Source organism: Streptopelia decaocto (genome assembly GCF_964273445.1).
Source record: "Streptopelia decaocto genome assembly, chromosome: 7".
Lineage (NCBI taxonomy): Eukaryota > Metazoa > Chordata > Aves > Columbiformes > Columbidae > Streptopelia > Streptopelia decaocto.
Genome location: NC_138661.1, coordinates 13,800,176 through 13,827,963, shown reverse-complemented (window position 1 = coordinate 13,827,963; position 27,788 = coordinate 13,800,176). Strand labels below are relative to the sequence as shown.

At 37.4% G+C, this 27,788-nt stretch overlaps 1 protein-coding gene across 1 annotated transcript in view; it reads right to left on the bottom strand.

The window, feature by feature from the left end:
* SETD3 (SET domain containing 3, actin N3(tau)-histidine methyltransferase) overlaps positions 1-27,788 on the bottom strand; it is a 57,238-nt gene that overhangs the window by 26,921 nt on the left and 2,529 nt on the right. The window contains exons 2-6 of the mRNA XM_082057777.1: positions 10,168-10,277; positions 8,475-8,567; positions 5,100-5,248; positions 3,982-4,054; positions 3,207-3,463 (exon numbers count right to left, since the gene is read on the bottom strand). Coding sequence (XP_081913903.1) covers positions 3,207-3,463; positions 3,982-4,054; positions 5,100-5,248; positions 8,475-8,567; positions 10,168-10,270 — 675 coding nt within the window. The 5' untranslated portion in view covers positions 10,271-10,277. The remainder of the gene's footprint in view (positions 1-3,206; positions 3,464-3,981; positions 4,055-5,099; positions 5,249-8,474; positions 8,568-10,167; positions 10,278-27,788) is intronic.

The following is a 27,788-nucleotide window of genomic DNA, read 5'->3' as shown; positions in this document are numbered from 1 at the left end:
TGCCTGTACAAAATATTCCCTCTTTCAGTGTCTTCAAATATCAACAAAACACCTTTTTTTCAAGATGCTACTTGTTTTAGTTTCTGGCTATCAAGAAAGTAAATACAGTTACAAGACTTTTGTATCACAAAAAGTGTATTTGTAAATTAAAAAAAAAAATCAGTCTGCATACCTGAAGCATTATCAAAATCCTGGTCACACAAGTCAGTTTTCATTAAAATGTTTATGCTAAAGCAGTAGTAGTACTGAATTAAATTATGGTATACAAAAATCTAACGTTCTCTTTCATAAAGCTTGAAGATTACACTGCCTTTCATAGGAAAGTGGTTGTGCTTTGCTTTTTTTCATTTGTATAATGATTTTTTTCTCTCGCCAACCTCTTCTTCCCTTTTCCATATGCTCATGAATTTCCAAAAACATTACCCTTAGCACTAGTATTTTGTAGGTCAGCTTTGTTCATAAAGTGATGAGAGCATGCAAGATGATACTAAAATTCATTTCAGCTTTTCTGAATAATGAAAATGGTACTTTGTTTTAGGGAAGAAAGAGCTTTTTTTTTTTTTTTAATAAACTTTTTATCCTCCACCATTTCTTAAATTACAAGCTCTAGTTTTTAAATGTGTTAAGCCTTTTCTGGGAGTTTTCATCAAAAGCATTAAGAATAGGTACCCAGTACATTTGCTTGGCACTCCTGGAGCCCCAGCTGAAATGGTATATCTTCCTAATGTGACATTTACCGAATACTAAAGAAACATTCAGCTGAAATTGTGGTTACATGGTTGTGCTGAAGTATAGCACCAAACAACCAGAACACATCTAAAATGTACCTAATATTTATTACTACTCATTCTCCAAAGAACAAGTAAATAAAGCAAATGATTCCTATCTGATCTATCTTCATGCTCACATTCAACATGAAACAACAGCTATATATACAATAACATAAAACAAACAACAAAAGCATTTGTCAAGAGGGTTAAAAAAATATTCTGGTCTAGATTTCTGACCACAAGTGACGAGAATCTACATTTTAACAATTCATACAAAAGACAACAGTACACTACTAAACACTTCTTGGCTATATGAATATAAAGCTCAAAGAGAAGACCGCCATTTATGTAAATGCTATTTCCAAAAAGGTTTTCCATTGCTGCAGATCAAAACAAACTGAATCGGCCTCAACAGTATGAGGCTGAGAAGTCTGCCTCCATCAGCTTCCATGGAATTGCACATGTAAAACAGAAAATATGACAGTGTCAAGTATTAACAGCTTGTTACCATGTACCATCACGGGGATTCTAAAGACAGTCTGCCCCTAAAGTCCGCTTACGTACATTATTTTCTCTGCTCATACTGTAGCTTTTCTTACTCTTAATAGTCAACATCATGGACTTGGATGCGGTATATGAATTATTTTTTGTGAGACATTACTTTGACCACATTAGCTGAAATGCTATGCAAATTATCTTTGATTAGATTTAAAAGATAATAAGAGAAATGGCATGTATCTGCCATCCTCATACAGATTATGTGCCACATGGAACTTTCATAAACAAAAAATATTTTGTCAAACGTTTAAGCTGCTTTTCACGTAATGAATATCTCATGCTTCAATTGATGTTACACCACTGCATTTTATATACATCCTTCAGTTGTGTTTGCATTATTTTAATATCTGTCTACATCTATTCATCAATCAATGAAAAGCAGTTCTGAAATACTGGACACATGGCAGCCAAAATTTGGGGTGTCATTCCAGATCTCATTTCTCTGTAAAATTATATTTCAGGGTTTTTAAAATTAATGCTGTGACCATTAACATCTCACATAATACTACTAGTGCAGGATTAGTGAATGAAAATGATGAAACTAGTCATCGTGATAGTCAAGCTATCCCGATTAAGTACTGCAAGAGCATGATTAGCAGTTGGAAGAACTGGATAATGTTACACTATACTCTGCTAATAAACTCTGAAAGTAGAACTATTTAGAGGTAAAAACAATGAAGTGCATCTTATTTGATTTTCACTCACTATTTTCAATGACTTTAGTTTCCAAAACGTATCCCCCTGCACTCCTTATACTTGTTATGACACCGAGTTACAAACATCTGAAGTTCTTTAAACTCTAAACAGCTAAGCAAAATAATATAATGTTTGTCAACTTAAAACAGTTACTAGAAAAGCTTTGGAACCCTGGTCACATTAAAGAAGAACAGAGGGGTTTTTTATGTCTCCTGACCTCTTCTATGACCAAAAAAATGTCTCTAAATCACACAGTTGTGGAAATTCAGTACACAGTCTCATATGCTTTCTTTTTACAGAGATTGTGCCACAAAAACCTTTGCATGTTTGGACACTGAGCACCACCTGGACAACACACTCCCATTCACTTAAAACATCAACTATGTCAAGATATCAGAGTAACAGTTCTATCTTATAAACTAATTTTAAATTATTAGTTCAGAACATGATGAAAAGTTCATTCATCTCAAGCCTTCCCATATTCAAATAGTTACCAGATGGGTTCATCCTTGTATTTGAAAGCAATCAAAATAATTATATCAGATAGAATAGAAACCAACAGTTAATCCACAGTCATTGGAAATACAACATATGCAATGGTTTTATGCTATCGCAATTAACAATTATAATTTTACTTTGTATGTATTTTTCAAAGAGCCATGGGTTGTAGATCTCTGCCTGTCATCTAGCCCAACTTCCCACAGGCAAACTTTGGGAGTCTGGCTACCAGTAGCAAGTTGAAAACAATAAGTTGACCATCCCTCATCTCCTTTTCCCCAGAAAAAACAAATCCGGCTCCCTCAGTCTCTCCTTGTATGGATAAAGGGCTGAAGCACATGACATCTTAATAGCCCTCCTCTTGATTTCATTCCAGTTTGTCAACATGTCTCTTGTACTGGTGGGCAGAGAACTGTGCAGTATTCCAGATGAAGCCTCACCCAACACCAAGCAAAGGGCAGTAATCATTCCTCTCAACCAACTAAATACATTCTTACATATTCATAAGCCTACTGAACTGTGAAATTTTAACAGCAGTTCAAAAAACAGCAGGAAATTGCTTTAATGATTCAAACCTTTAAGAGCAATACACTTGCTGTATTATTTAGCATCACTGTTTTCACACCTTCCTCAACAATCATCATGAGAACAACATAGACTATACACTACAGTTCAGATGCTTACCTGAATAACTTTGTAGAAATAGGCGTACTGCCGAGCTGTATTTTTATATTGGCTAAAAACATCATGTATGGCCTGAGTTGACTGAAGATACTGCACTTCATCTTCTTCAAAATACAGAGGGGTGTTATATTCACTGGGAAGTGTCTGGATGTAGGGCAGCCAGAACGAGTTGGGGTTGGCTCGCTCACAAAGAAGATGGAATGCCAATGTTATATTGCCCATGGCTTGAAGAATTCGATCTTGAGAATACAGGGATCCTAAATTAACCCCAGAAAGGTGAGGCACTAAGTTAAATTGTCTGTGGAAAATATCATCCTAGATTTACTTTAAATGAACATGATGAGATAGCATGCAAGAATTTACAACAAAAAAAAAGCTTTTCAGGTTTCTGTCATATTTAGCTGCCTACATTGTATTGGGCTGCAAGTTATTTGATGCAGTGAATGCCTCATGTACAATTGCATGACAAAAAGACATGAAGAAACTAGAACAATACTCCTAGTACCTCAGAAAATTTTTTCTCCAAGTGTTACACAAGCGATATGATACATGTTCAAAACAACACACACACTTCTAGAAGGTATCTAGTGCATTCAGCCAGAAAGAGAGGAAAAATAAATTATTTCCACTGATACTTCAAGCTTCTGGGTATTCCAAACCTGACAGTCAGCACGATAAGCAAGTCCTGTTGCAAAGGAGATCAGCTAAAAAAAAAAAGTCTCCAATTGAATGATTCCATACGTATTCACCTTTTAAGAACTTCCTAAGCTCTTACCTAGTACTGAATTTTTAGCTGACTCAACTGTCATCAACAGTCTTCTAGGAACCCACAGAAACAACTCTTCAGCCTACAGAAAGGAAAACACACATAGAGGGTCAGTAACGGTTTATGTGATATGCCAAGTATCTGAAATATACATCATCTTTAAGTTATAAGTTGTTTTCATTTTTTTTTAAATAAAAATTATTCTGAATCAAAATTCTTCTTTCTCTTCCACTGCAAACTAAACAAACATGCTACATTTCATACTGTGGTAACCAAATGTTCCAATATGTATTATACAAAGCTTAAACTAAAGACACTTAGATTACAAACTGAAGTGCTTCAGTTTAGACCTGCTAACATGTAGATTGCACACACAACCTCAAAGCTACCATATACTTTATACTGCTATTAATTACGTGATCAAGAGTTTACCCCAGTGGAGGTTTTTTCACATTGCCCATTCTTATTTGAAAAGAATTGCTAGCGTTATTAACTATGTGCTACTAAAGCCCTAAAATGAATATGCTTGTTTTCTAATATTCTTTCTACAACAGCTGATTGTTCTGCAGAGTTGTTTCCCACCTGTGAAATGGGAATGGAAAGAGGCAATCTTAAATGCTTATCTTTATCAGTTAGCTAACTGTGTGTGTCTATATTCCTTACCTGATGATCAAAAGATATTCTTTACAATTATCAAGTAATTTTTTTTCATTTTAACTGGAAAATAAGTATTGCGAATACCTCTTTCTGAGGCAAAAATACCTCTTTCTGAGGCAAAAAGACCATTGCTTTAAAAGAAGGAACATGAAAAAAGAGAAGAGACTAAGTAGTTAGGAAACATGGAAGACATGCATCAATGGGGTAGAGTACTCTGGTGATTAGGTGAACAGTATAGGGAATAAAAATTTTTAAAAAGATTAAAAATTCACAGCACTATCCAGTAGTCATAAAAAATGATATTCAATTTTATGAATTATTTTTTCCCAAGTACACAGAGTTGAGAGCATTCCAAAACAGTAGTTTAATAAACAGTCAAAAGAGAAAGTCAAGGTGGTGAGTGTTTCAGAGCTTTACAGCTACATTCCAAACACGACTGTCTAATCTAAGTCAAATGTTCACATGCTCACCTTTATCTCTCTTGTTGCTTTCAAACCAAACCCCTCCTCTTCAAAGTTAGCTATTTCAAAACCCTCTGTGGATGCTCCATTTTCAGTTGCCCACTTTATCAGTTCAGGGAAATAGTCATCTCTTTTTCCATCAAAGACAACAGACAAACCTATAAACACAATTTATTAAAAAAACAGATGCAGAAATAAGAGGATCTAGAACAAAGAAGTTCAATATAAAAGCACATATAAAAAGCTATCTGCTATCCCACAGCAGTTCTACTTTGAAGTAGCTGAGTCAAAACTGGTCTTTGTTAAGTGTTACTCAATAGTATACAAATGTCATACCCAATTTTCATCAGCTTAAATATTCTGCCAAATTGGCTTACCAGTCATCTTAAAAACACAACCACCTAAACTGAACTGTAATCAAATATGAAGCTTCCCCTCCTCTTTCCCTTTTAAGTAAGCTGAGTAAAAATATTTCCCAGCTTAATACTGATGATAAATGCAATCACCACAACATGTTAATATAGACACAAGGAGGAATTGGAAAGGCAAGCTGCAATTTCATTAATTCAGCATTGGAAATGATAAGCAGATCTCAAGCTCCTTCTCTTACATACAAGGCAGTTAGCTTTTTCCTGTAGCATATGGACCTACTGAATAAAACAACTAAGGACTGATCATCCTCCTGATATCAGAGCTTGTCCAAATTTCTACACTTTGTGTCTCCAAAAGGCATGTGGTCCACTGGTGAAACTGCAAACCTCATTCATTTCCTCAGCTTTGCCTTTACTGTCATCTGATTTGAACCTACACATTATAGTTTCTGGCTACACTCAGCCAGCTCCTTTCGTACCTCTTTGCCTGTGTCCTCTTCAACATGAACCTTAGTGTCAGATCACATTAAAAGGGTCCAAACACCCCTGAAATCCTCAGGCCATTTTATGACTGACAAAACGTCATCAGCAAGGTTACATCCAAAGATATTTTGGTTAAGCACAGGTGATAAATACATCTTTAGATTAAAAGCAATTTAACACAGTAGTATCAGTGCATTTGAAATGTTCCTCCTCCGCGAAATCACACATTCCAAGCCCCAGAACCGATCTGATCCGCAGTTAACATAAAAGTGCAAGTAGAATCTAAAACTATATCTTTGGATGATGCAGTAGAAAAACTCAATATTGATAAAGCATGTTTCTGAAAGCAATGAGAATGTGGTACAGTGTTTCTGTTGTTTTGTTTGGTTTAAATAAAAAGCTGGTTTTTCTCCTTTATTTCATACTCCCTTCAGCATGCTATTTTCTGTGGAATATATTCAGAGCTAAAGCCTCACAAATCTACTAGTTGCACAGCTTCTACAGAACTTGATAGGTGTTTATACTGTCCAGGACTTTGCTCTTGATTTCCAACACTGACTACTGTATAAGGCTACTGGAAGCTTTAAACATCCAGCTTGGATTTGGAACCATTCTGTAAGCATCTCCAAAATTCTACCTCTGTTCCTCATATATGATGTGGTCCAATAGTTCCCATATTTTTCCAAGTTCCTTTAAATTACAAGCACTATTGGGGAACAATTTATTTCTATACTGAATAAAATATAGTTATACTGATGAAAATCTACATAAAAAAATTAGTTTTATTTAAAATTTTGCTAATGAGTCAAACAAGGAAAAATTTCAGAAAGTAAAAATATTCAGTTTTCAAATTAAGAGTTCTCTGTTATCCAGATCACTTTAGTTCACGTTCTGCAATCCAGTGTTCTATTCAAGAAAAGTGCAATGTATAACACATTAGGCAATACACCTCAGAGCTCCCAACAGCAATTTATTTACTAATTGTTTAAAGCCTTTGTTAACGTAGAGAACTGGGTAGTATAAATTACCAAGTTCCACTGAAAAATAGTTTTGAAAGACACTCACTATGCATGTAAAAATGTTACATTAAAATACATTTGTATGTCAACAGTGCTGTGGTTAGTAGGTTTTGCATCTTTCAAAGAAAAATATATGCTCTACTAACATAATACTCTTATACTAATTCTGCCACCTCTGCCAGCAGCCATTCTGCTCATGGATGGTTCGATCTTTCTGGTGCAGAATACAGATACAGCGAACAGGCCAACCCCAACGCTAACTCTGAATTACGCTTTACCATAACACATGTATTACATCATAAAAACCTGGACATGTACCATAAATTTACAGAAGTCACAGGACAGCAAAACAATGAATCAAGTTCATCTCTGTGCAGCTATGGGAGGCAGTCACTCAAACAGTATCATTTATTCTTCCACATGCTCTCTGTCAACGACTGATATTCAGAGGTTTAAAAGTCCTTTCATGAAGTAAGATGTTTATGCATTAGTCAAGATATATTAAAAACAGGTGCGAAAAGGACATTTCAAGCCTCTAAGTACTTTATCAAACAACTACATGAACCACTCAAGCTCCATTTTAAATGCAGTCTGTTTTTTGGTTTTGCCATCACTTTATAAATACCAGAGAAGAAAGAATTGTTTCAGGACTTTTTCAGTATGTCTAGCCCAAATGTATTTATTCCAAATTTAAAAAGTTACTTCGCAGTCATAAAGTTAATTTTGCTAAAATTACATGAAAAGCATTTCTTAGAGCACACCTTGAAATAAAACTACTATGAAAATAAAGCATCATCAACAGTGAGTTGTTGCATAATACACTGGAAGAAAACTGTTCTAGCTTGAAAAATAAACATACCTTAAACTTACAAAAATTGGCAACAGAACTTTGCATTAACTGTGGTACCATAAGCATTTCTTTATTTTAATTATGAACTTGATTTATAGCAGATAGATTTATTAGCTGAGGTATTTATTTTGTGCATTTACATATTTTTATTCTGTTATAATTTAATGTTACAATGTTGAATTGCTGAAACTGTTTCCAGGTCCAGTAAAGTGTTCTTGTTAAAATAAAATAGCTAAAGAATTAAATTCAAAATGTTCAGATTTATAGAGGCAGAGGGGTGGACTGTACAATCAGGAATCAAAAAGGCCTATTACTCTCAAGGGACTTTTCTAGTCCTTCAGATTATCATTTCACTGAAGTTCCTTTTTCTACTTATCAGAGAGAATTATCGCAGAATCTTCTATCTGTCATATTCACTCAGAATTCTAAGTATTAAAGTGGTTAATGCTAGAGGTCATGCCCACAAGAACATTTCAGAAAGACCTGTAAGTGCAAAAAAGCAACTGCATGTCAGAGAATTAAGACTTTTTTCACAAAGTAATAGGGTTGCATAATATATATATATAATAATGAAAAAATATTCCTCTTAGCTGTCAACAGACAATTCTTTAGGGAAATCAATACTCTAAGCCACCCTTATCTCACGGTCTTTCACATTTACCTTTTTGCTTTTTGCGAATTTTCTCAACAAGCGAACGAATCTGTACGTATTCTTCCCATTCCTTACCAGGACCTGGAGTAGGACTGCTGCATTCTGTAAATAAAAAACACTACATGAAAATGTTTTCTTTAATAAAGCATGTATGTATTTTACCATCAGAGAAAAGGTCATGGTTTCACAACAATTTTAACGGAACCTTAGTACTTACTTGTCTTTCAAATATGTTTACATGGTAAACACGATAATCTCCATTGTTATAAACATCCTATTCTTTGACATGACTTTTGGAACTTTTACAGTATAGCTTACCTCAAGTTATTTTATTTTTTAATAGTCTTTCAGATATAAGAAATAATAAATCTTTTAAAATCTAGACAGAAAAAAGGTAAACAACCAGATCATTAAGTAGGTAGTCTCTCAGATAAGACAAACAAACAAATTATCTGTTTTCAATTATCCAAGCAAAACACGCTGTTTACATTAGCATGCTTGCCATCATTCTTGCTGTAATGAAAGCAGATGATAATAGCAAAAAGCTTACTTTAAGTAATTGAGAAATTTGCTGGTACATACATTTGACCTGCCCAGTCAATACTGTTTTCATAGACACACGTGTACTGGAAGGACAAGCACTGGAACACTTACCCAAGCTTTAGGTTTAGATTATATCCACAGTGTCTCTGCCAATATTCTAAATGCCAGTGTGTGGATTTCTTGATCTAAACTGCATAAATCCAAGTGGACAGCTGAAGATAACCTTGCTCAACTGATTTGAAAAATCTTTGCATTGAATAAAATATGGAAGCTTGACAAAAAAGAACAGCTGATACTTGCCTTTCCCTAGAAAATTAGATCTAAGTTTTATTTTTGGTAGGAAAGCAGAGGACAGCTGTAGCATAAGCATCAAACTGCTCTGCCAACCCCTTGTCTCCTCTCTGTGCACAATGCTAAAGAAAAACTCTGATTTTTCTAAGGTAACAGATGTGTGCAGGATATGAAAATTGGAACTTTTGTTTCAACAAGAAGTGTAGCTCAGAACAGTTACTAATCACAGCAGAATGAACAGTACTTGAGCATCATCATTTGAAATCATTCTCTGCTTTTCAAATTTACTAGAAATAATGGATGAGTTCCAAGTTCCCCCACAAGTGAAACATTTGGTCTAAACACAAGAACTAAGCATGACAAAAAGTTTCCAAACAACAACAATTTTATGTAAGTAACAAAAATATCAGCACAGTTGAACTGAGCTGTATTGCTGCTTTGCACAGTTAATTTCTCTATTCTGGTATCAGTTCAAAGTACTGTTCAAAGGAGCAACAGAAACAGTGCAATTCTTGAGGTTTACAAGAAAACCATTTTTGAGAAAGCTGCAATGTCAAGTTACCCAGAGCAGGGGTTTTTTAACCTAACCTCCCTCAGTATTTATACTTTTGTTGAGATGTAAAGTTAAAAGCTGCCAGGAATATGATATGTCCAATACATACATACATAAATAAGCCAATAATGGTATATACTAACAGAGACAGATACTCTGACATACTTATTGTACTATACTTTGTTAAGCAGGCTGAAATAGCAAGCTTGGCCACTTGCAGGAAATGAATAGAATTCACTGGCTTCAATAAGAGAGAGTTTTTGAGTGGTCTGCACACCATCCCTTTTCCCAGAGAGGCATAAAACCAAAACTTACTTTGCAATAACTCACTAATCAGATTCAGCATTTCCTTTGGAGATACTGTTGCTGTGGCTCCTGTACCTGACTTCTGAGTTTTCACTCGGCTCTTCTTCCCCATCTTCCAGCTAAAACAGATTAAGAAGCAAACTGTCACTAGGAAACAAAGTACAATAGTGATGAATGGACAAGATCTTCTCTTATTTGTCACTTAAAAAAAAAAAGAGGATGAGGAATTTTCTACCATGCATATATATATATATATATATATATATATATGCACAAGTGTTATTTGCATGGTCTGAATGTGAGACAACAATACAGTGCAATCTGAAGCAATATGTCATGTAGTTGCACATTAATTACCTCAGGGTACTTAGAAACTAGAAATATTCAACAGAAAATTCTCTCTGTATGTATAAATGGGATCCTTTTTTCCTTGGTCAGTGTAGCTAGCTTACCCAAAATGAAATGTTTCCTCCCATACTCTATCAAAAAGTTTTGTTCTTTGGCAACTGTATTAATACCGGAATGTATCAACCAGCAGCTGAAAAGCTGCTTCTCCACACCTTGGTTGGCTGAAGCAATTGCAATCCATATGTGAAATATATAGGTCAGATCTTTTAAATACAAATCTTGTATGTTAAAAAACTTGTAGTGGGAAAGGTACATAATCTGGCTGCTTTCATTTTTCGTTAAGATTAGCTTGAACAGGAAACTGCCAAGCCCAAGGTTTGTTTGAAATACTAACTTTGAATGATCAGGAAGCAAATTAAGGTTAACAGTGTTAACTTATTAACTCAAAATTAAAGAAGCTAAAAACTGACTGAAAAGACACCAGCTCATGACAAAATGGAAAATATCTAAGGCAAAACTATAAAGGGTTTTCAAAAAGGAAGACAAGAGAACACAATTCTTTCATCATTTGATACTAAACACAGTGCAAGGAACAAGGCTATCCCTGACTACACGGAGGCTGAAATCCTGGGGCATAATCCCCCCAGCTCTGATTTTAGCTCCCTCTAGAAGATATCAGAGACTTATACAACCCATCTGCTTAATTTTATCAGTCCCCTTTGATTTACATACTTTACTTTCCCAATACAGCTTCTACCAGGGAAAGTCCTCATGTGCAGGCTGGTAAGGAGACACCCCACAGATTCCACATCATCACACTGGCTGGTTACAGCCCTTGAAGTTTGTAAACTAACACTGGACATCCTCTTGAAAAACACTGCTCCACCGCAAGCAATTACTTTTGATATGAGACTCAATAATGCTTTTCAGCTCATAGGAAGCAGGGAGTAATGCTCATTATAAGATCCATGTTGCATTTGTAACAGTACAAATGGGAAACAGGAAAAATATAAGTGGCCAATCTGCCACAATACAGTGTAAGACAATGCAATAGAAAAACAATATTGACAAAAAAAAAACTTATGAAAGTTTATTTTCACAGTCTTCCCATTATATTCCTTTTCCTTCCCTCCCCCTTTCTTTTTTCTCCTAGTAATGTGCTCATATCTATACAAACATAAACAGAGCTCTTGGTACAGGAGGCCACCTTCAAAAAGACTGTATTTGCACACCATCTATTCACTTGAGTGTTCTTCTTTCCCATATGCCACCCTGTTACATTTTAGATGCTTCTGCTCTTAAGAGAAATCAAGTCAGATGGGTCTGTAATGGATCTGACAGCAGGTTTGGGGACAGAATCCAAAATCTTCAGGGCAAGAACAATAGAGTTCTGTGCTGATTCATACAAATGTTTTCCTGCATTCCCTCTAAGCACAGTCCACTGCTTCTTTAGAATCATCAGAAAATTAGTCACACAGTGCATTCCATGTTACAAGTTATAAATTATGATGACATATTGTTTATATCAATCAAGAGGCTAATAAATATTAAGATAAATAAGTTGAACAACTGAAATGATTTTGAAGGACCTTGGCTTCTCATTTCTAAAAACGAAGTATGTTTATTGAACAATAATCTGATGAAAAGCAGTTTAAGTAAATCTTCTGTATACACAACTACCAAAATACTGCAGGTTTGTGTTTTTTTTTTTTTTTTTAAGTTGTATTTAGAGGAAGGATCTGCTTGGAATATAAATATCCATTAGTAGATTTTATAAGAAAAAACCCAAAGACAACTATGCACATATGGAGACATGAAAAGTGCCACCATGCAATCAGAACAATGATACACCAATCCATGAAGTTACATGAAGTACAGGGTCTGCACTACATTTTGATTTTTTTCACATATGAAACGTGTTAGCAGTGAGAATCTATTTTGCAGTGAAAGCATCACCAAGAGTTATGTCTAATGATAAAGATGATTTTAGAATATGTGAATTTAAGTTTCCCAAACATGACGAAAAGAAAAATTTGAACAATGCTAAGTATTCACATTACTATTGTAGGTAAATATTGTTTGAAAAAATAACCTCTAGCTGAAATCTACTCTATGCAAGTAAGGAATTCAAGACTTACAGCAGATCTGTTTCAGTTCCTACTGCTCAGATAACACACAGCAAAGATGTCATAGGAAAAAACAAGTTCAGTGAACACAACTCATTAGTCTGATGGCACCATAATCTAAAATGCATTTTTTCAGTAGGATGCTATAAGTATACGAACAGGAAATAAACTCTGTAAGTATCTTAGCCCTCTCCTTTGATGCATGTGTCTTGTCTAAACTATTGCTTCTTCGTCATCAGAATTTCTAAAGAGAAAACATTCTGCATGCATGATTAAATCAGTAAGTCTATCTCACACAAAAGAAGCAAAACCAGCAGACTGATATCTTGAGATATCTTGTTATGAAAGTATTTCCTTTTAAGGAATCATCTATCTGAATCAAAACTGTACTTTTTATCTAATTCCCAATCAGAAAAATAGGTCTCTACTTTCTACATTACTTATCTCCATTTACTGCTCAGTTACACGACACAGATATAACTATTTGAAATGTAATGCATCTGACATGTATTGTTTAGAAAAATATGTAATTTGAAAGGAATTGCTGCTATACATGGTTGTCCAGAAAACATATTCCAAATACTAATCTAGTAGAGTAGCCTACTATTATAAAAAACAAACAAACAAACAAACAACCCACAAGCACATAATGTATTTTATATAATATATAATATAAAAATAGATTATGAAAGTTTTTTCAAAATTTCTGAAAACTAACACACAACATAGAATCCAGTTTCACACTTGGCAAGAAACAGTTTAGTTGAGCAATGCTCTCCACCACATTTAACCAATAAATGATGAGTTATACTGATAACATGAGGCCCCATATGGAGAAAGTAAGTGTGGCTCCTTTGTGAAACTACATTTTGTAATTAAAATTCCATTACTAAAATTACAGTTCATGAAACAGATTTTAGAGTTAGATTTTAATTCTATAGAAATCCCTGAAATTTAAAAAAAAAGTAAATTCAGAAAAAACAGTATTTTAAAATTTGAAATTAAATTTCAGATGTTAAGCTTTTTTTGTGTGTGTGTGAGTTACTAAAACTATTGCTTAGAAAGAAATGATGTACGAGCCTGCTTCTCACAGCAATGAAAGAAGGCTGTTTGCCAGCACATGCATGACAACAGAAGCAATATAAAATATAGCTGCATGACATGTGGAGAAAAACAAAACAAAAAATCCTTCAGGACTGTGACGAACTGCAGACTTCATAAATATCTGAAGGAGCAGCAATATACATTTCAGTGGAAAAATGGAGTACGCTTTTTTTCCCCCTTACAAGGTTGCTTTTCCAGTTGTCTTCCGGTGAATATTTTTTAAGTACTATGTCATGTTTCCTTTCAAATGAATGTTGTTGAAAATTCCTGAAAGCATTCTGCAAATAGAGAGTAGGCTGACAGCAATGATGAATAAACTTGGTAACACACAACACAGCCACATTTCCAAATATAGTGTATCAGCTTGGCAAAAAGAATCATGCCAAAACTGGCAGGGAGGAGTGCAAACGATTCATCTCCCCGCCTCTAATACTGCTATCAAAGAGTAGTTGTGTTGTGTCAGACTTTGAACTTGTTTCCGCGTCACACACAAATAATATTTTAACGAGCTGTAAAATATGCTCCCTTTGACTTACAGCTTTAAGGAGTGAGCTCGTTCACCTAATAGCTTTAGAAGGTAACCATAAGAAGTCTGTACAAAAATCACCAAAGAAGTACTACACAATTGCTACCAAGTGTTTTTGTGTTTTGTTTTCCTTTTTTCTTCTTTTTTTTTTTTTTTTTTTTAATGAAAACATGACTGCTTAAATGTTTTATTTAAGAAAGCTATTACTTATGGTACTGGAGAACTTGACCACATCACAGGACCACATTTCCACATGGAAGCAACGCCAAGCTCAAATGATACCTCAGAAAAAAACCCAAACATTTAATAATTAATAAACCCCCCCAAGTTTTCACATTCACATGATCCCCAAGAAGTCCAATGCAGCACCACATAGAGCTGCAGTTAAGTTTGACAGAAAAAAAGTCCATCATAAGGAACTATAAAGATACCCGCTTCTCAGTCATTGGGTAAAAACATAAACTTGCGACCTTTGTTACAACACCATGAATATAACCATTGTGATAAGCAAACACCATATACATTTTTAAATACTTAAGTGTGTTAGATTTAAAGAATTTATCCTACATGATGCAGAATATATGAAGTCTGATGTCTTCTGGGTGTGCATCTCCCCTTCTTACACACACCTTTTCTAGTGCTCCCAGAATCCCTGCAGTGCTCTCGGTTACTCTCATCTCTTCCAGGACTCCACACTGCTTTCAGTTCCTTCCCCACACGACCTTACTAACCAGATAGCAGCATCTTTTACAAGTTTCCATATATCTGCACACGTTGGGCAAGAATATTAGCACTCGTACTGCCTAACAAACAGGCCAAGCAGAGAAACTGTTACATCTGAGTTCTTCCACTCTGTCAAGTTTGATTGAAAACATCCAATAAGTTGATGGATGAAGCAGAAAGACCAGCAGACAAAACTGACATGATTCCATAAGCCTTATTTGCTTCAGCTATAACTTTTTACTTTACAGAGTAGTAAACCAGCTACACAAAAATCTGCTGAGCTTTTACAGTAACCACCAAGTTAGGAATTCCCACAGCAAGAGTCACCTGTTTAAGTTCAACTTTGTTTCAAGGACTCAGTACAATTCCAATGCAGTATCTTAACATTGTATCTTCTTCAATTCAGATCCTTGTAGATGCTAATCACATTCTGTTCTCATTACATAATAGCTCCCACCCCACGCATCTTCTTGGCATACACTAGCACAGAAGGTGAGGGGTACAGATCTAGAATCAGTATTAGGAGGACAGATACCGGATGACAAGGGCAGACAAGGAGAAGACAAGGGAATTCTCAGGCCATGCAAGGAGCACAGAGAGGTGACTATAGTAGGTGGCTGTGGGATATGTTCCTTGGCTGAATCAAGAGAGAGGACAGATGAGTAGGATGTACACAAGCCAGGCTTGCAATTTTTTTCTAGTTAGATTGCCTAGACCAAGTCATTTTCCCCTCTACTTCAGAGAGGGAAGTGTATCATCCCTTCTATCAACATATGCTGAGCAGCCAGGGTCTTCAGGGACAAGCTTAATGCTTAGAGGCAGTTGACAGGAGTTCTCCAATCTGTATGTAGGAGAACACAACTTTACACTTGATATGACCAGGTTTACAGGGAATGTGATCCTTTGCTTCCACTGAGGAAGTTTCTTTTTTCTCCTAAACTTGATTCTTATGACCGTGGGTAAAAAGATAAATACATTTTATAGCAAATAGAAAACATGAAATCAAGAAGTGTAAGAACAGTGTGGGTGGAGGAAGAGATCTGTGATCTTTAAGAAAAATCCAGCTTATACATTTACAATGAACACTATGTTTGCTTGTGAAAACCACCTACATCATGTCACTTGGAAACCACGTTAACACTCTCATCACTCCTAAGGCATTAATCTAGACGTTCCCACTAAATAAATGACTAATTGGTTACTTATTCAATCCCTTTCCCCCCAGCTCTCAAACTCTCACCTTTGCTGTACTCCACCCCTTCTGTTCTTGCTGTTAATTCTCCTCTCCCATCACTGTCTTCTCCTTTTTCTTCCATTTCTTCATTTCCTCTGTAAAGTTGCCCCCACAGGTCTATTAAATGCAATGTCATTGCAGTTCACTGTGTTTGTGTACTTTCACTCTCTATCATGTTCCTTTTCTTCTTTTTAAGTTGTAACCTCTTTTGGAAGTGGGACTTCCCATGATTACAGAGTTCTTACAACAAGGCAGCTTTTTTTTTAAACAAGATCTGAAGTATTGCCATAACAGTGATGACAATTTTGACAAAAACAACCTACAGAAAACGCTAATAAGATTAATGATGGAAAAGCCCGTACTGTTTCCACTTAAAATTGCATTCCACTTCAAATACAATGTAAATTTGTTTCCCAAGAACTCCCTTAGCCATAATCCACACTATTTCCCTTCTTTAAGAGCAAGCTTTGATACACTTGCTCCTTGAGGCAAGATCCTGCACTTGGAAACAGCCCTATGGACAGCCCAGCAAATAGAGAATGCCCAAGCTTCTTCTCTCCCAAAACAACTTGCACCCCTCAAATGCAGTTCCTTCCTGCTGGTTAAGAAACTGTCAACCGTCCTACACAAAATAAGGACAGCCATGCTTAAATTTTTCATCTGATAATCAAGTGACGAATGCCACCTCCAGCAGCAGCCCACAGCTCCAGATACACGTTATTCTGCAAGAAGAGGGAGGTCATGGCACACACATACATTGTTACACACTGTAGTCTTCTTCTAAGTCCATCTGATGAGATTCTGCTTACCATTCCTCCTTCCTTTTCCAGTGTTTGGTCCCGAGACTCAAGACCCCATAAAGGCACATGGCTTCTTCCTCAGTTGTCTTGATTCAAAACCACATCCCCTACTATCCTCCCATCTCCATCCATCATCTCCTGGAGGGACAGCGACAACAGAAGTTGCTCTGTTCTGTTTCTTTTTCAAGCCTACAGTTTTCATGCTCATCTTGGCCTTCTTTATTTCTCTTCTTCTGCTACCCTGTCTTTTACAAGAGGAAAAGTACCAGTGACAGCAACCAAGAACAGGTACTTGGAGAAGCACAGGAAAGGCATGACCAAGGGATTTTTCTCCAATATGTTCACCCAGCTTCTTGTAGTCCAAGCTGCAATGTAATGAGTGCTATACTGTTTTGTTTCACCTCCATTAACATATTAGTGCTGAATTTTAACTCTTACTCATGCTTTCATAGTCATCAGCAACGACTGATTTTTCTTACTGTCATCATTTAACCTGTAAGAAAAATACTGGAAATGGTGATAAAAGGTCCTCGTTCTTCACCACGTAAGTCATTGTTGATATTAAGGTTTACATGAAGCTGCAGTCATTGGTCCCAGCCAGCACGGGCTCATGAGGGGAAAGTCCTGCTCGACCAACTTAATGTCCTTCTACGACAAGGTTACCGACCTAGTTGACCAAGGGAAGCCTGTTGAAGTGATCTTTTTGGATTTCAGTAAAGCCTTTGATACTGTCTCTCACAGTATTCTCCTGGACAAAATGTCCAGCATACAGCTGGGTAAACACACAGTGCTGTGGGTGAGCAACTGGCTGACGGGCCAGGCTCAAAGGGTTCAAGTAAATGGGGTTGTTGGGCTGGTGACCAGTCACTAGTGGGGTTCCACAGGGTTCCATGTCAGGGCCAGTGCTCTTCAATGTCTTTATAAATTAGGTGGTCAGAGGACTTGAGGGACTGCTTAGTAAGTTTGCTGATGACACAGGATGAGCTGTTGACACTCTCTAGGGCAGAGACTCCCTGCAGTTGGATCTGGACAAATTGGAGAACTGGGCAATGACCGACCACATGAAGTTTAACAAGGGCAAGTTCTAGATTTTGCACCTGGGACATGGCAACCCTGGCTGTACATACAGACTGGGGGACGAGATGCTAGAAAGCAGCTCTGTGGAAAGGGATCTGGGGGTTCTGGTTTACAGCAAGACATGAGCCAACAGTGTCCCTGGCAGCCAAAAGGGCCACCTGTGTCCTGGGTGCATCCAGCACAGCATCACCAGCTGGGCAGGGAGGTGATTGTCCCACTCTGCCCTGCACTGGTGCAGCCTCACCACTGTGCAGTTCTGAGCACCACAGGATAAACAGGATATAAAGCTACTGGAGAGTGTCCAGAAGAGGGCTATGATTGGTGAAGGATTTGGAAGGGAAGCCATATGAGGACTGGCTAAAGTCGCTTGGTTTGTTCAGCTCGGAGAAGAGGAGACGGAGGTGAGACCTCATGGCAGCTACAGCTTCCTCACAAGGGCAGGAGGCAGACACTGCTCTCCCTGGTGACCAATGACAGAACCCCAGGGAATGGCAGGAAGATGTGTCAGGCGAGGTTTAGGTTGGACATTAGGAAAAGGATCTTCACTCAGAGGGTGCAGGAGCACTGGAACAGGCTCCCCAGGGAGCTGTCACAGCCCCAAGCCTGACAGTGTTCAAGAAGAGACTGGACAACACCCTCAGACACATGATGTGAACTGTGGGGTTGTCATATGCAGGGACAGAAGTTGGACTCAATGATCCTTGTGGGTCCCTTCCAACTGAGGACATTCTATGATTCTATGACCAACTAACAGCAGTTCAGTCCACATTCAAAACAGCTGACATGCTTGGAAATTTTGACAGAGCCTCAGATGCAATTAAAAACTTTAGTATGATGCTATCTAAGCACACATAATTTCAATGGGAATTGTTTTTTTAACCCAAAACATACACAGGTCAGCCCTTACTGCAATTGGTTTGTAGTCACTATGAATCATAATAATTTTAACCATCAAAAATGAGGCAGCACCTCTTTAAAGGGGTGGTAAAACTACTTCTAACAAGAAGTTAACCCCTTTCTCCATGTGTTACTGAAAAAAAAAAAAAGTGTGTACACAATGTCAGATACATATTTTCTATGTAAATTCTCTAGAATGCACAGAAAAGACTGGATGCATATTAGATATATTTCACTATATATTACTGCACCTGCTTCACATAACAGCTAGAGCAGAAGAAACTGAGCCTGGCTGAATGGCAAAAAGAATTTCTTGAGTATCACTGCATATATTTTTTTGTTGTTGTTGTTGTCATTAAGTCCTTTTTTAATTGTGTTATAGTAAATGGCATAAATAATGCAAAACCAGGCAATAACATATATTCCAATTAACTGGACTGTCTCCAAGGAAGAGATTTAAAGCTGAAGGTTCTTAATGCCAAGGACTACTGTTTAATTGCAACAATAATTCCACCTAAGTGGAATGCCCTCAAGCAACCTAGTAGCAATTGGGTCCATGACTATTCCTATGCACTGAAAATTTCTCCTATCAGTTCTGTTTATTTTTTGTCATAGCACCTTTGCCTACCCTCTGCTTTCTACACATATTGCAACTCCAATATGATTTCCTATTGCCTGCTAGGCTGCTCCTTTCCAATCAGATAACTATGTAGGGCCATTACACAGACAACCCACATTTCCAATCACAGCATAGGCAGCTGAACTGTTTCTGGGCCTTTCTCATGTAACTAATCCACGTGTTGAAGTTTCTCCTCCAAGAGCTCAGTGATACAGATGTAACTGTACATCAGATACAAAACAACCCTTTCATTCAAAGGACTTCCTACTCTCACCGTCCTTGCAATACTAATATGAAGTGACAAAAAACATCTTGCAAATCTCTTGAATGAAAAGGAGGAAGGAAGGATGATATCCATAGCAGAAAACAAGTTTCTACAAGCTTTGAGACCTGTTTTATGCTATGTGGCAGTATATGTGATTCTTGCCCTCAAAATGAGTTTCATTATACATTCATGTCTTGTAAGCACTTAAATTGGCTGAACATTTCAATACCACTGCTGGAACGAAAAAAAAAAAAAAGCATAAAGACCTATATTTGGACACTGAATTGACACTACCCAGTGTGCACAATTAAATTGTACTTGAAGTTATAAATATCTGAATTCAGCTACAGTTTTGCATTGTTTCCTGGAATACCCTGTCCTTACAGAAGAGAATCTAAGCAGTTTAAAAATAACTGCTGTATTTTTCCCTAGCTAAGAGTGAAGCACAGCTGTTCCATCAAGCTTCTGCCCACAGCAGATGAACTCTGTAAAGGTGTGCTCCGAGACGGTGCTACTGGCACTTCACCTCAACCATCAGTGCTTAGGAATCACTATCAGACAACAAAGGACAAAACACACCTGCACAGTACAGAAGTGTTTATTCAATGCATAATTAATGCCAAGGTCTTCCAGGCTGTGGCCAGGAACTAGTGTGAATAAGGAAAAGATAACAGTGTGGAGAATTGCAGTGGGTATTTGCATACCTTTTCTTAACATTTCCAGGACAAGAAAATATCTACGTCAGGTGATATGCTTGCTGTTAAATGATATTGTGAGTCTTGTACAATTCTGAAAGACACCAGACAGGTCATTTTGAGAGAGGATTGAGTTCATAGCAGTAGGGAGGAAGAAAGAAGTTTGGAATGGCACTCCAGCTCCATGAGAGCACACTGTGCTTTCTTACAGCCCGACAGTACACCTGCCTGCTTTCCTGCTCCAGCTGTGGAATGAAAACAGCTAGCCATATATAAAAATGTATCACTGGTCATTCTTGTAAATAATGAACCAGCATTACTATCATTCATTTCATACATACCCATGACAAGTCTGATGAAAACTGAGCTCTTTGTTATAAAATAAGGTAGTGCAGTGGTTGCCAGTATGTAAGTTGTAGCAGTACACAGATTTACTGCAATGCAAGCCATGAACAGAGCACCTCCGGAGTTTTCCTTAACAGCTCAAAGAAAAATCTTTCCCAATAAAATTACTACAGACCTGTCCCATAGCAGGTGCTAAAGATTAGGGGCTTTTTTGCTGGGGAACTGTCACTGAAGAGATCATAGCCCTCAAGCCTGGTTATGATTACACTTGAAGATACTGCCATTTTAGTATCCTTGAGAACACCTATAGCAGACCAAGCATTTAGCATTTCTAAATCCCAAAATAATACTATTTTGACAGTTCAGAAAGGAACCACTGACTAACATTTAAGTGTTATGTGTATTGTAAAAAAAAAAAAAAAAAAAGAACTTAGAAGCTTCTTCTATGAATGCCTAATAAGTGATGTAATTGAGGGCTTAATAGCAATTGGAAAGCGTCCCAAATCCACTTGCCTTAAGCAACCCATCTAGTGGTTAAAATGGTGGCTAATGTTGAAAGTGTGACTGGAAGTTTCAGGTAAAACACCGGCAGTTTTCTGATTTTTTTATTCTAGACCTTGAAAGTGAAGGAGCAGGTTTCTCCAAGCCCCTTTTTAGTTTCTGGCATTCACAGCTGGCAACTTGAGCCCTTAGAGTCTCCTCCATGTTTACTTAAACTACTGACACCACAGTGGTTTGAAATAAGAAAGCTTTTCACACAGGCATTTACTGGGCTGTCAGGTACAAGAAAAATGCAGCAATAATAAGTATAATTTGGCTTCATCCCTGAGGAGCTTTCAAATGTTTGATAAAATAACCACCAAAATGTATACAGACCACAAGGCACTATAAACTGGCATCAGCTTCTCAGAAATTTTAATCCTCACAATTCAGAATAACTGTGGTAGAACTGCTTGTTAGCACATTTATTTTGTACATTTGCAGGTGACAAAAGAGACCAAAACAGAAATATTTTGAACATTTATTTTAGCACACCCATTACAGAGTCACTGCATTGTGCTTTCCAGTCCCAGAACATGACCAGGATGACCACATCACTTTCTGAACAAAGCCCTCTTCTCCATTTTAAGGGAGAACGATTGAACAGCATCTTTTCACAAGAGAACTGCCTCAAGTAGTCTAATGCACTGTTAACATGTCTGCTGAAAATCTTTTTTCTTCTACCCTGCCTTATTTCCATTCAAACCACTAGCCATGTCATTGACATATCTGTCTAACCCTGAGGCAGGCCATGCATCAAAACCAAGAGGAGGGCTGACCGGACCCTACAAGTGATACTCCAAAGCGTTCAGATAAGGAGCTGCAACCATTTCTATAGTCGCCCTACAAACCGCAGGTCTCTCTTGGCATGAGCACCTCCAGACTGAAATTTCAGTGTTCTTATTTCTAACTACGTAGAGAGAGAGAGATGATGACTTCCACTCTGACCAATTCTTCCTTACAGAACAGAAAGGACAGAACTGAATATGAACACTGTGACTATTATCACAGAGAAACCACTCCTGACATCTTGCTGCAGGTGATATTGGTAAATGCCTCTCCACCAAAGAAAAATGCATTTGGGGAGCATCAGTACTTTCCAAAACTAGACTGCTCATGTCCTATGCCTTAGGCCAACATGTCACACACTGTCAGCATAGAAGGCTGCAAAAATGTTCTCCAACCAGTTTTTTGTTATTAAAATGATCTGGCATTTCTGAGAGTTTTCTAGAAAATATAAAGTTGTATCTTCATAGAAGGTAAAATGTTCCTCAGTTGCACAGAATTTTCCTGTCTTCAAGTACAATAAAACCTCAGTAAGACAAATCAAAGCTGCATCACTAGACTAACTTTCCACCTTCAAAGTATGCAAATACTGTGATTAAGACCTCCATTCACTAAAGTCTGCAAAGTTTTTGGCTGTTCATATCATTATATGAAATTCTGCACTAAACCTCCAAATCACTTGCAGAGACCAACTACAAGGCACCACAAAATAAAGCGTACCGTTATCACATTAGAATATATTTTCATGTTAGTTTTCTAAATGCCCAAACTTGAAGTGCAACTGGACAGGAGTTTTTTTTGTATTCAGGAACTGATTCAAAGAACTAATAAGCCAGAGAAACAGGCTGTACAAGCCAGGCATCCTACAGTGACAGAAGGAAATCACAACATTATCTGTCATTGACTTGAAAGCAGAAATTCTATTTTTTAATATAACATTGAGAAATGCAAAAATTGTAATTTCATGAACCCTCACAGAGCTCACTATTATTCCCAAGCAGCAGCTGGGAAAAAAGTGAGAAATAACTGCTTGACTTCCGACTTTCAGAAAAAGGGGCAGAGAACAAATACTAGTCTGAATCTCACAACCACATGAAAACCCAACAGTAATTTTCTGCACCTCTAAGCTTTACAGTTATATCAGCTTCTTCACCATATCAGCACACAAAGCCTCTCAAATTGGTCTGACAACAACAATTTTACTTGTTTCTGATTGACAGAATCAGGTGCAGCATACTCCAGAGGGAAGGGATGCTTCTCTATTTTAAGCAGAGTTAATATATTAATATGCTGTCAATGCGACTCTGCTTAGCAAAGTGGAAATTTAAACATTGCTGCTGGTCAGCCAAAGTAGACAGCCTTTCTTCCTTCTTCACCAGCCAACCCTCACTACATTCTGCAAGTCTGAAAATACTATTCCAGTTCCTCGAGGAAAGAAATTCATCCATACACAGCTCAGCTGTCTTGTTTTTTTTTACTTGGAGAAGGCAGCTTCCAAAGAAGAGATTATCCAGTTGTGAGATCGTAGATACATATATGACAGCCTCCAGATATTAAGACATACCAGGAATATCTAAAGCCAGGCACTATTACCTTCCACACTGAGCAGTAGTAGTTATAAAAGTGCTGCTGGCTTACAGAAGTTAGCAATGGAGTACTAGGAAAAAAACAAGAACAAAACCAAACAGCAACAACAAAAACAAACCAACCCTGTCAGTGTTGGTTTTTTAGTAGAAAACTGTTGAAAAGTATCAGTGTCATCAAGTTCCTGAATCCCAGCAGCTCTAGTGGTGCCACCTGGAAGTTCATAGACCAGTCAGATGCCACAATCTGTATAAGGCAATGGAGCATTAACCTAGAAGGCTGGAGCCTATTTTGAAAAGTTTCATAAAAAAAAAAAATCCTAAAAACTGGACAAGTAGGTCACAGGGTTTCAGATACACACCAGTAGCTATTTCCTAGCAACATGTTCAACAAAAAACAACCTATGCAGATGCATTATAGAAATGCTTTTGTATCAAAGGTTCAATTGGCAAAACTGAATAAATTAACCTGTTGTCCTTGTTTCAGCTGTGATAGAGTTAACTTTCTTCCTAGTAGCTAGTATGGTACTGTGTTTTGGATTTTGAATGAGACTAATGTTGATAACACAGTGATTTATACACACTGAGGAGATCCTGCTGAGCCTTCTTTTCTCCAGGCTGAACAGTCACAGCTCTCTCAGACTCTTCTCGTATAAGCAAAGTCCCTTAATCATCTCAGTGGCCCTCCACTGGACTCTCTCCCATAGCTCCATCTCCCTCTTGTACCAGGAAGCCCAGAACTGGGCACAGAACTCCAGATGTGGCCTTACCAGTGCTGTGAAGGGAAGCTGTTGAAGCAAGTAAACTTGGAAGTCATTCCCAAACATGTGAAGAGCAAGGTGACTGGGAATAATCAGCATGGATTTATGAAGGGGAAGTCATGTCTGAAGAACCTGTAACCTCAAGGGGAGAGCAGTGGATGCTGTTCATCTTTGCTTTAGTAAGGCTTTTGACACTGTCTACCATCACATGCTAATAAACTAGCTGATAAATTACCAACTGAATAAGTGGACCGTGAGGTGGACTGAAAACTGGCTGCAGTGCTGGGTTCAAAAGGCTGTGATGAACAGCATGGAGTTCTGCTGGAGGACAGTTACAGCAGTATAGTGCAGGGATTAATATTGGGACTAACACACCGATTCCAAAATTACATAATTACAGACATTAAGGTACTGTTCAGTTGAATTACCTAGAAGGGAATCTGCAAAACTAAATCTTTCAGAAGTCTGCGTCAGAAATATTTCAGAAGTTCTTAAATCCAAAAGTTCCTTCTCTTAGTACTGGAAGTTAGTTATGCAGCTACATCCATAAACTTTGTCAGCAAGCTAAGATAATAAAATGGCTCCAAGAGTGGCCACAAAGACAATTAATCCAACACCCCTGAAGACCTGGCAGGGGCAGGAAACAGCCTGCACCTCATGCTTGGTTGCCACCATTCCCTCCCCAGAAAGCAACTCATATTCCTTTAAATTATTATCAGTATAGGCACACCAAGCAAGACCTAGCACATGGGAGGTACTGGGCCACCAATGCAGGTTCTATGGAAGTGGAAACCCATACATTACATCATCTTCCCACCTGACTAAAACAATACCATATGAAAACTCTGGATGCCAGCACTATAAAGCATTAAAGACAAAGGAAAATTCTGCTATTTCTATTAACTACTTGGTAAGAAATACAGGCAGCATTTGCAATGTAAAAGACTTAGTTTTATTGAGAGTTGGATAATTCAATCATTGTACATCTTATCCTAAAATATATATAAATATATATAAAAAGCAAAAATTGGTCCACACGCAAAAGGCTAGAATCAGTCTGCTAACAGAAGAGCCCCAGAGAGGGACTCTCTTCCTTTCAGTACAGGTTGGTCACTCTCTTAACAGAAACAACTGAAACTTATTAGAACTGATACAGTTTACAGTCCAACTTCAGCTACAAAGACAATTTTGGCCTACATTAACACCCTGGCAGAAAACCATGGTGGTTCAAGCACTGCTATTCAGGCACTTCCTGGACAGGTCAGCAAATTCCTTCAGGGATACTGGGAAGACACCCATCATAAAATAAAACTGGAAGTAGATACTTATCTGTCATTCCCTAATATTTAACAGTCTTTAACTTTGGGCTCAAAAAAATCCTTCTGAAAAGAACCTCACAAATTAGAAGTTTTGATTCTTAATAGGATATTAGCAGCTACAGTCTCAGAAACATACCTTCTGCTTTATATCTGCCTTATGTATTACTTACATGTGACCAGCTTCAGAGCACGTAAAGACTTGTTTGCATGTACTCACTGCAGATAAAACTGATCTCAACCACAGTCATTCACACCTCAGCATGCTTCAGCCCAGGCTGGAACAACAGGTGGAATCCTCCCTGCAGATGACGGGTCTGCTGCTCTAGCCTGGTAGCAGATCCCAGAACTGAAATACAAGACTTCGGTGCTAATTCTTCCTTACTTCAAAGAAAGAAAAAGCATTATCAGACTTGCTGAACAGTATGGGAAGTGGTAAAGGACAAGCAGGGATAGATGGAGCAATTGGAATAATCATTTGGTGGAAGAGATGCAGGCAAGAGCCAATGTAGGGCAGAGGAGCTAAAAACAGAAAAAGGGAGCAGAGAAGGTTACAGCAGAGAAAGGACAAGAGCAAGAATGCAGAGCAATGTTAAAACACTCTCGGGCACTGAATTTGCCTGTTAATTAATCCAACAGAAGCCTCTTCAAAGTCGAGCTCCAAATACACAAGACTAAAGCCAGACAACGCTAATGGGGCATTTTTGTGGTACAATGAAAAACTCCTAGTGTACTTCATTGAGATTTGAGAGGTTCTTTCCCTTATTTTACACTTAGTATTCTTGGTTAAAACAATACGAAACATCTAAAACCAGACTAGGAAGCTGAAGTAAGTTAGCTGGCAAATGGTCGTCAGAATTAAATTAATAATCCCATTTGCTAAAAAACACTGCACCGTCATAGGTTTATCAACATTAGGACAAGTCTAAAGCATCTGGAAAAGAAGGAAGACTGAAGCAGTGCTGTATACGCTGCATGCATCTACTCTGCGGAGAAGAAACTTTATTAATCCCATTTTGGTTTTAGTTTAAGGAAAGACTGATGGTACATAAATAATACTGTGATACTGGGAAGAAGCCACCCTGCAGAATAGTATCAAAAGAAGTTACTAAAATCAGCTAAATGTTTATTTGATGCACTTACAGAAAACACCAACTCCAACAAATTTAGCTAATTGTGGAGAAGCAACTTCCAAAGACATTTAATTTTATAATCAGAATCAAAAAGAACATGCCATGATAATATTCTGACTTGAGATGGTCAAGATACTCCTAGATCTACTGGAAAAAAAAAAAAAAATAGTCAGTTTGACATTTATTCTCCTCCTGCCCGCCATTGCAATTGAACCTTGTTAGATACTAAATACAAGACTGTCTCATAAATTAAATATAAACTTCTGGTAAGAAATCATTAATTTGAAGGGAACACAAAATGCTAAAGGGCAAAGAAAAATGGCTACATTCAAGACAACATCCCAAAGAAAAGTGTATATTTCATAATTACTATCACTTTTATCAGCTTGCTAATTCTGAACTATTATATTAATAACTATAGGATAGTCCCTACATCCCGCACCTTCCATTAAAGCTTTCCTAGTCCGAAGGAGTGATTTTTACTATAAACATCTCACTGATCATCTAGGGAAGACTAGCTGCCTCACAGAAAACAAGTCTTTCTTAATGATTAATAACCTCCTTGCCTCTCTTTTGAACCTGCTCCTCAGATAACTATTTGGCTAGAAAAAACAAACAAACAAACAAAAATTACTCCTTGCAGAACAGTAACATTAAATGAACTGCTAAACTCTACCAATTTGCCAAACTACTTTTGTCATTTCATTTCTTTGCTTGAGTTTCTCGTTCCTCCTGAAGACTCCTGCAGACTT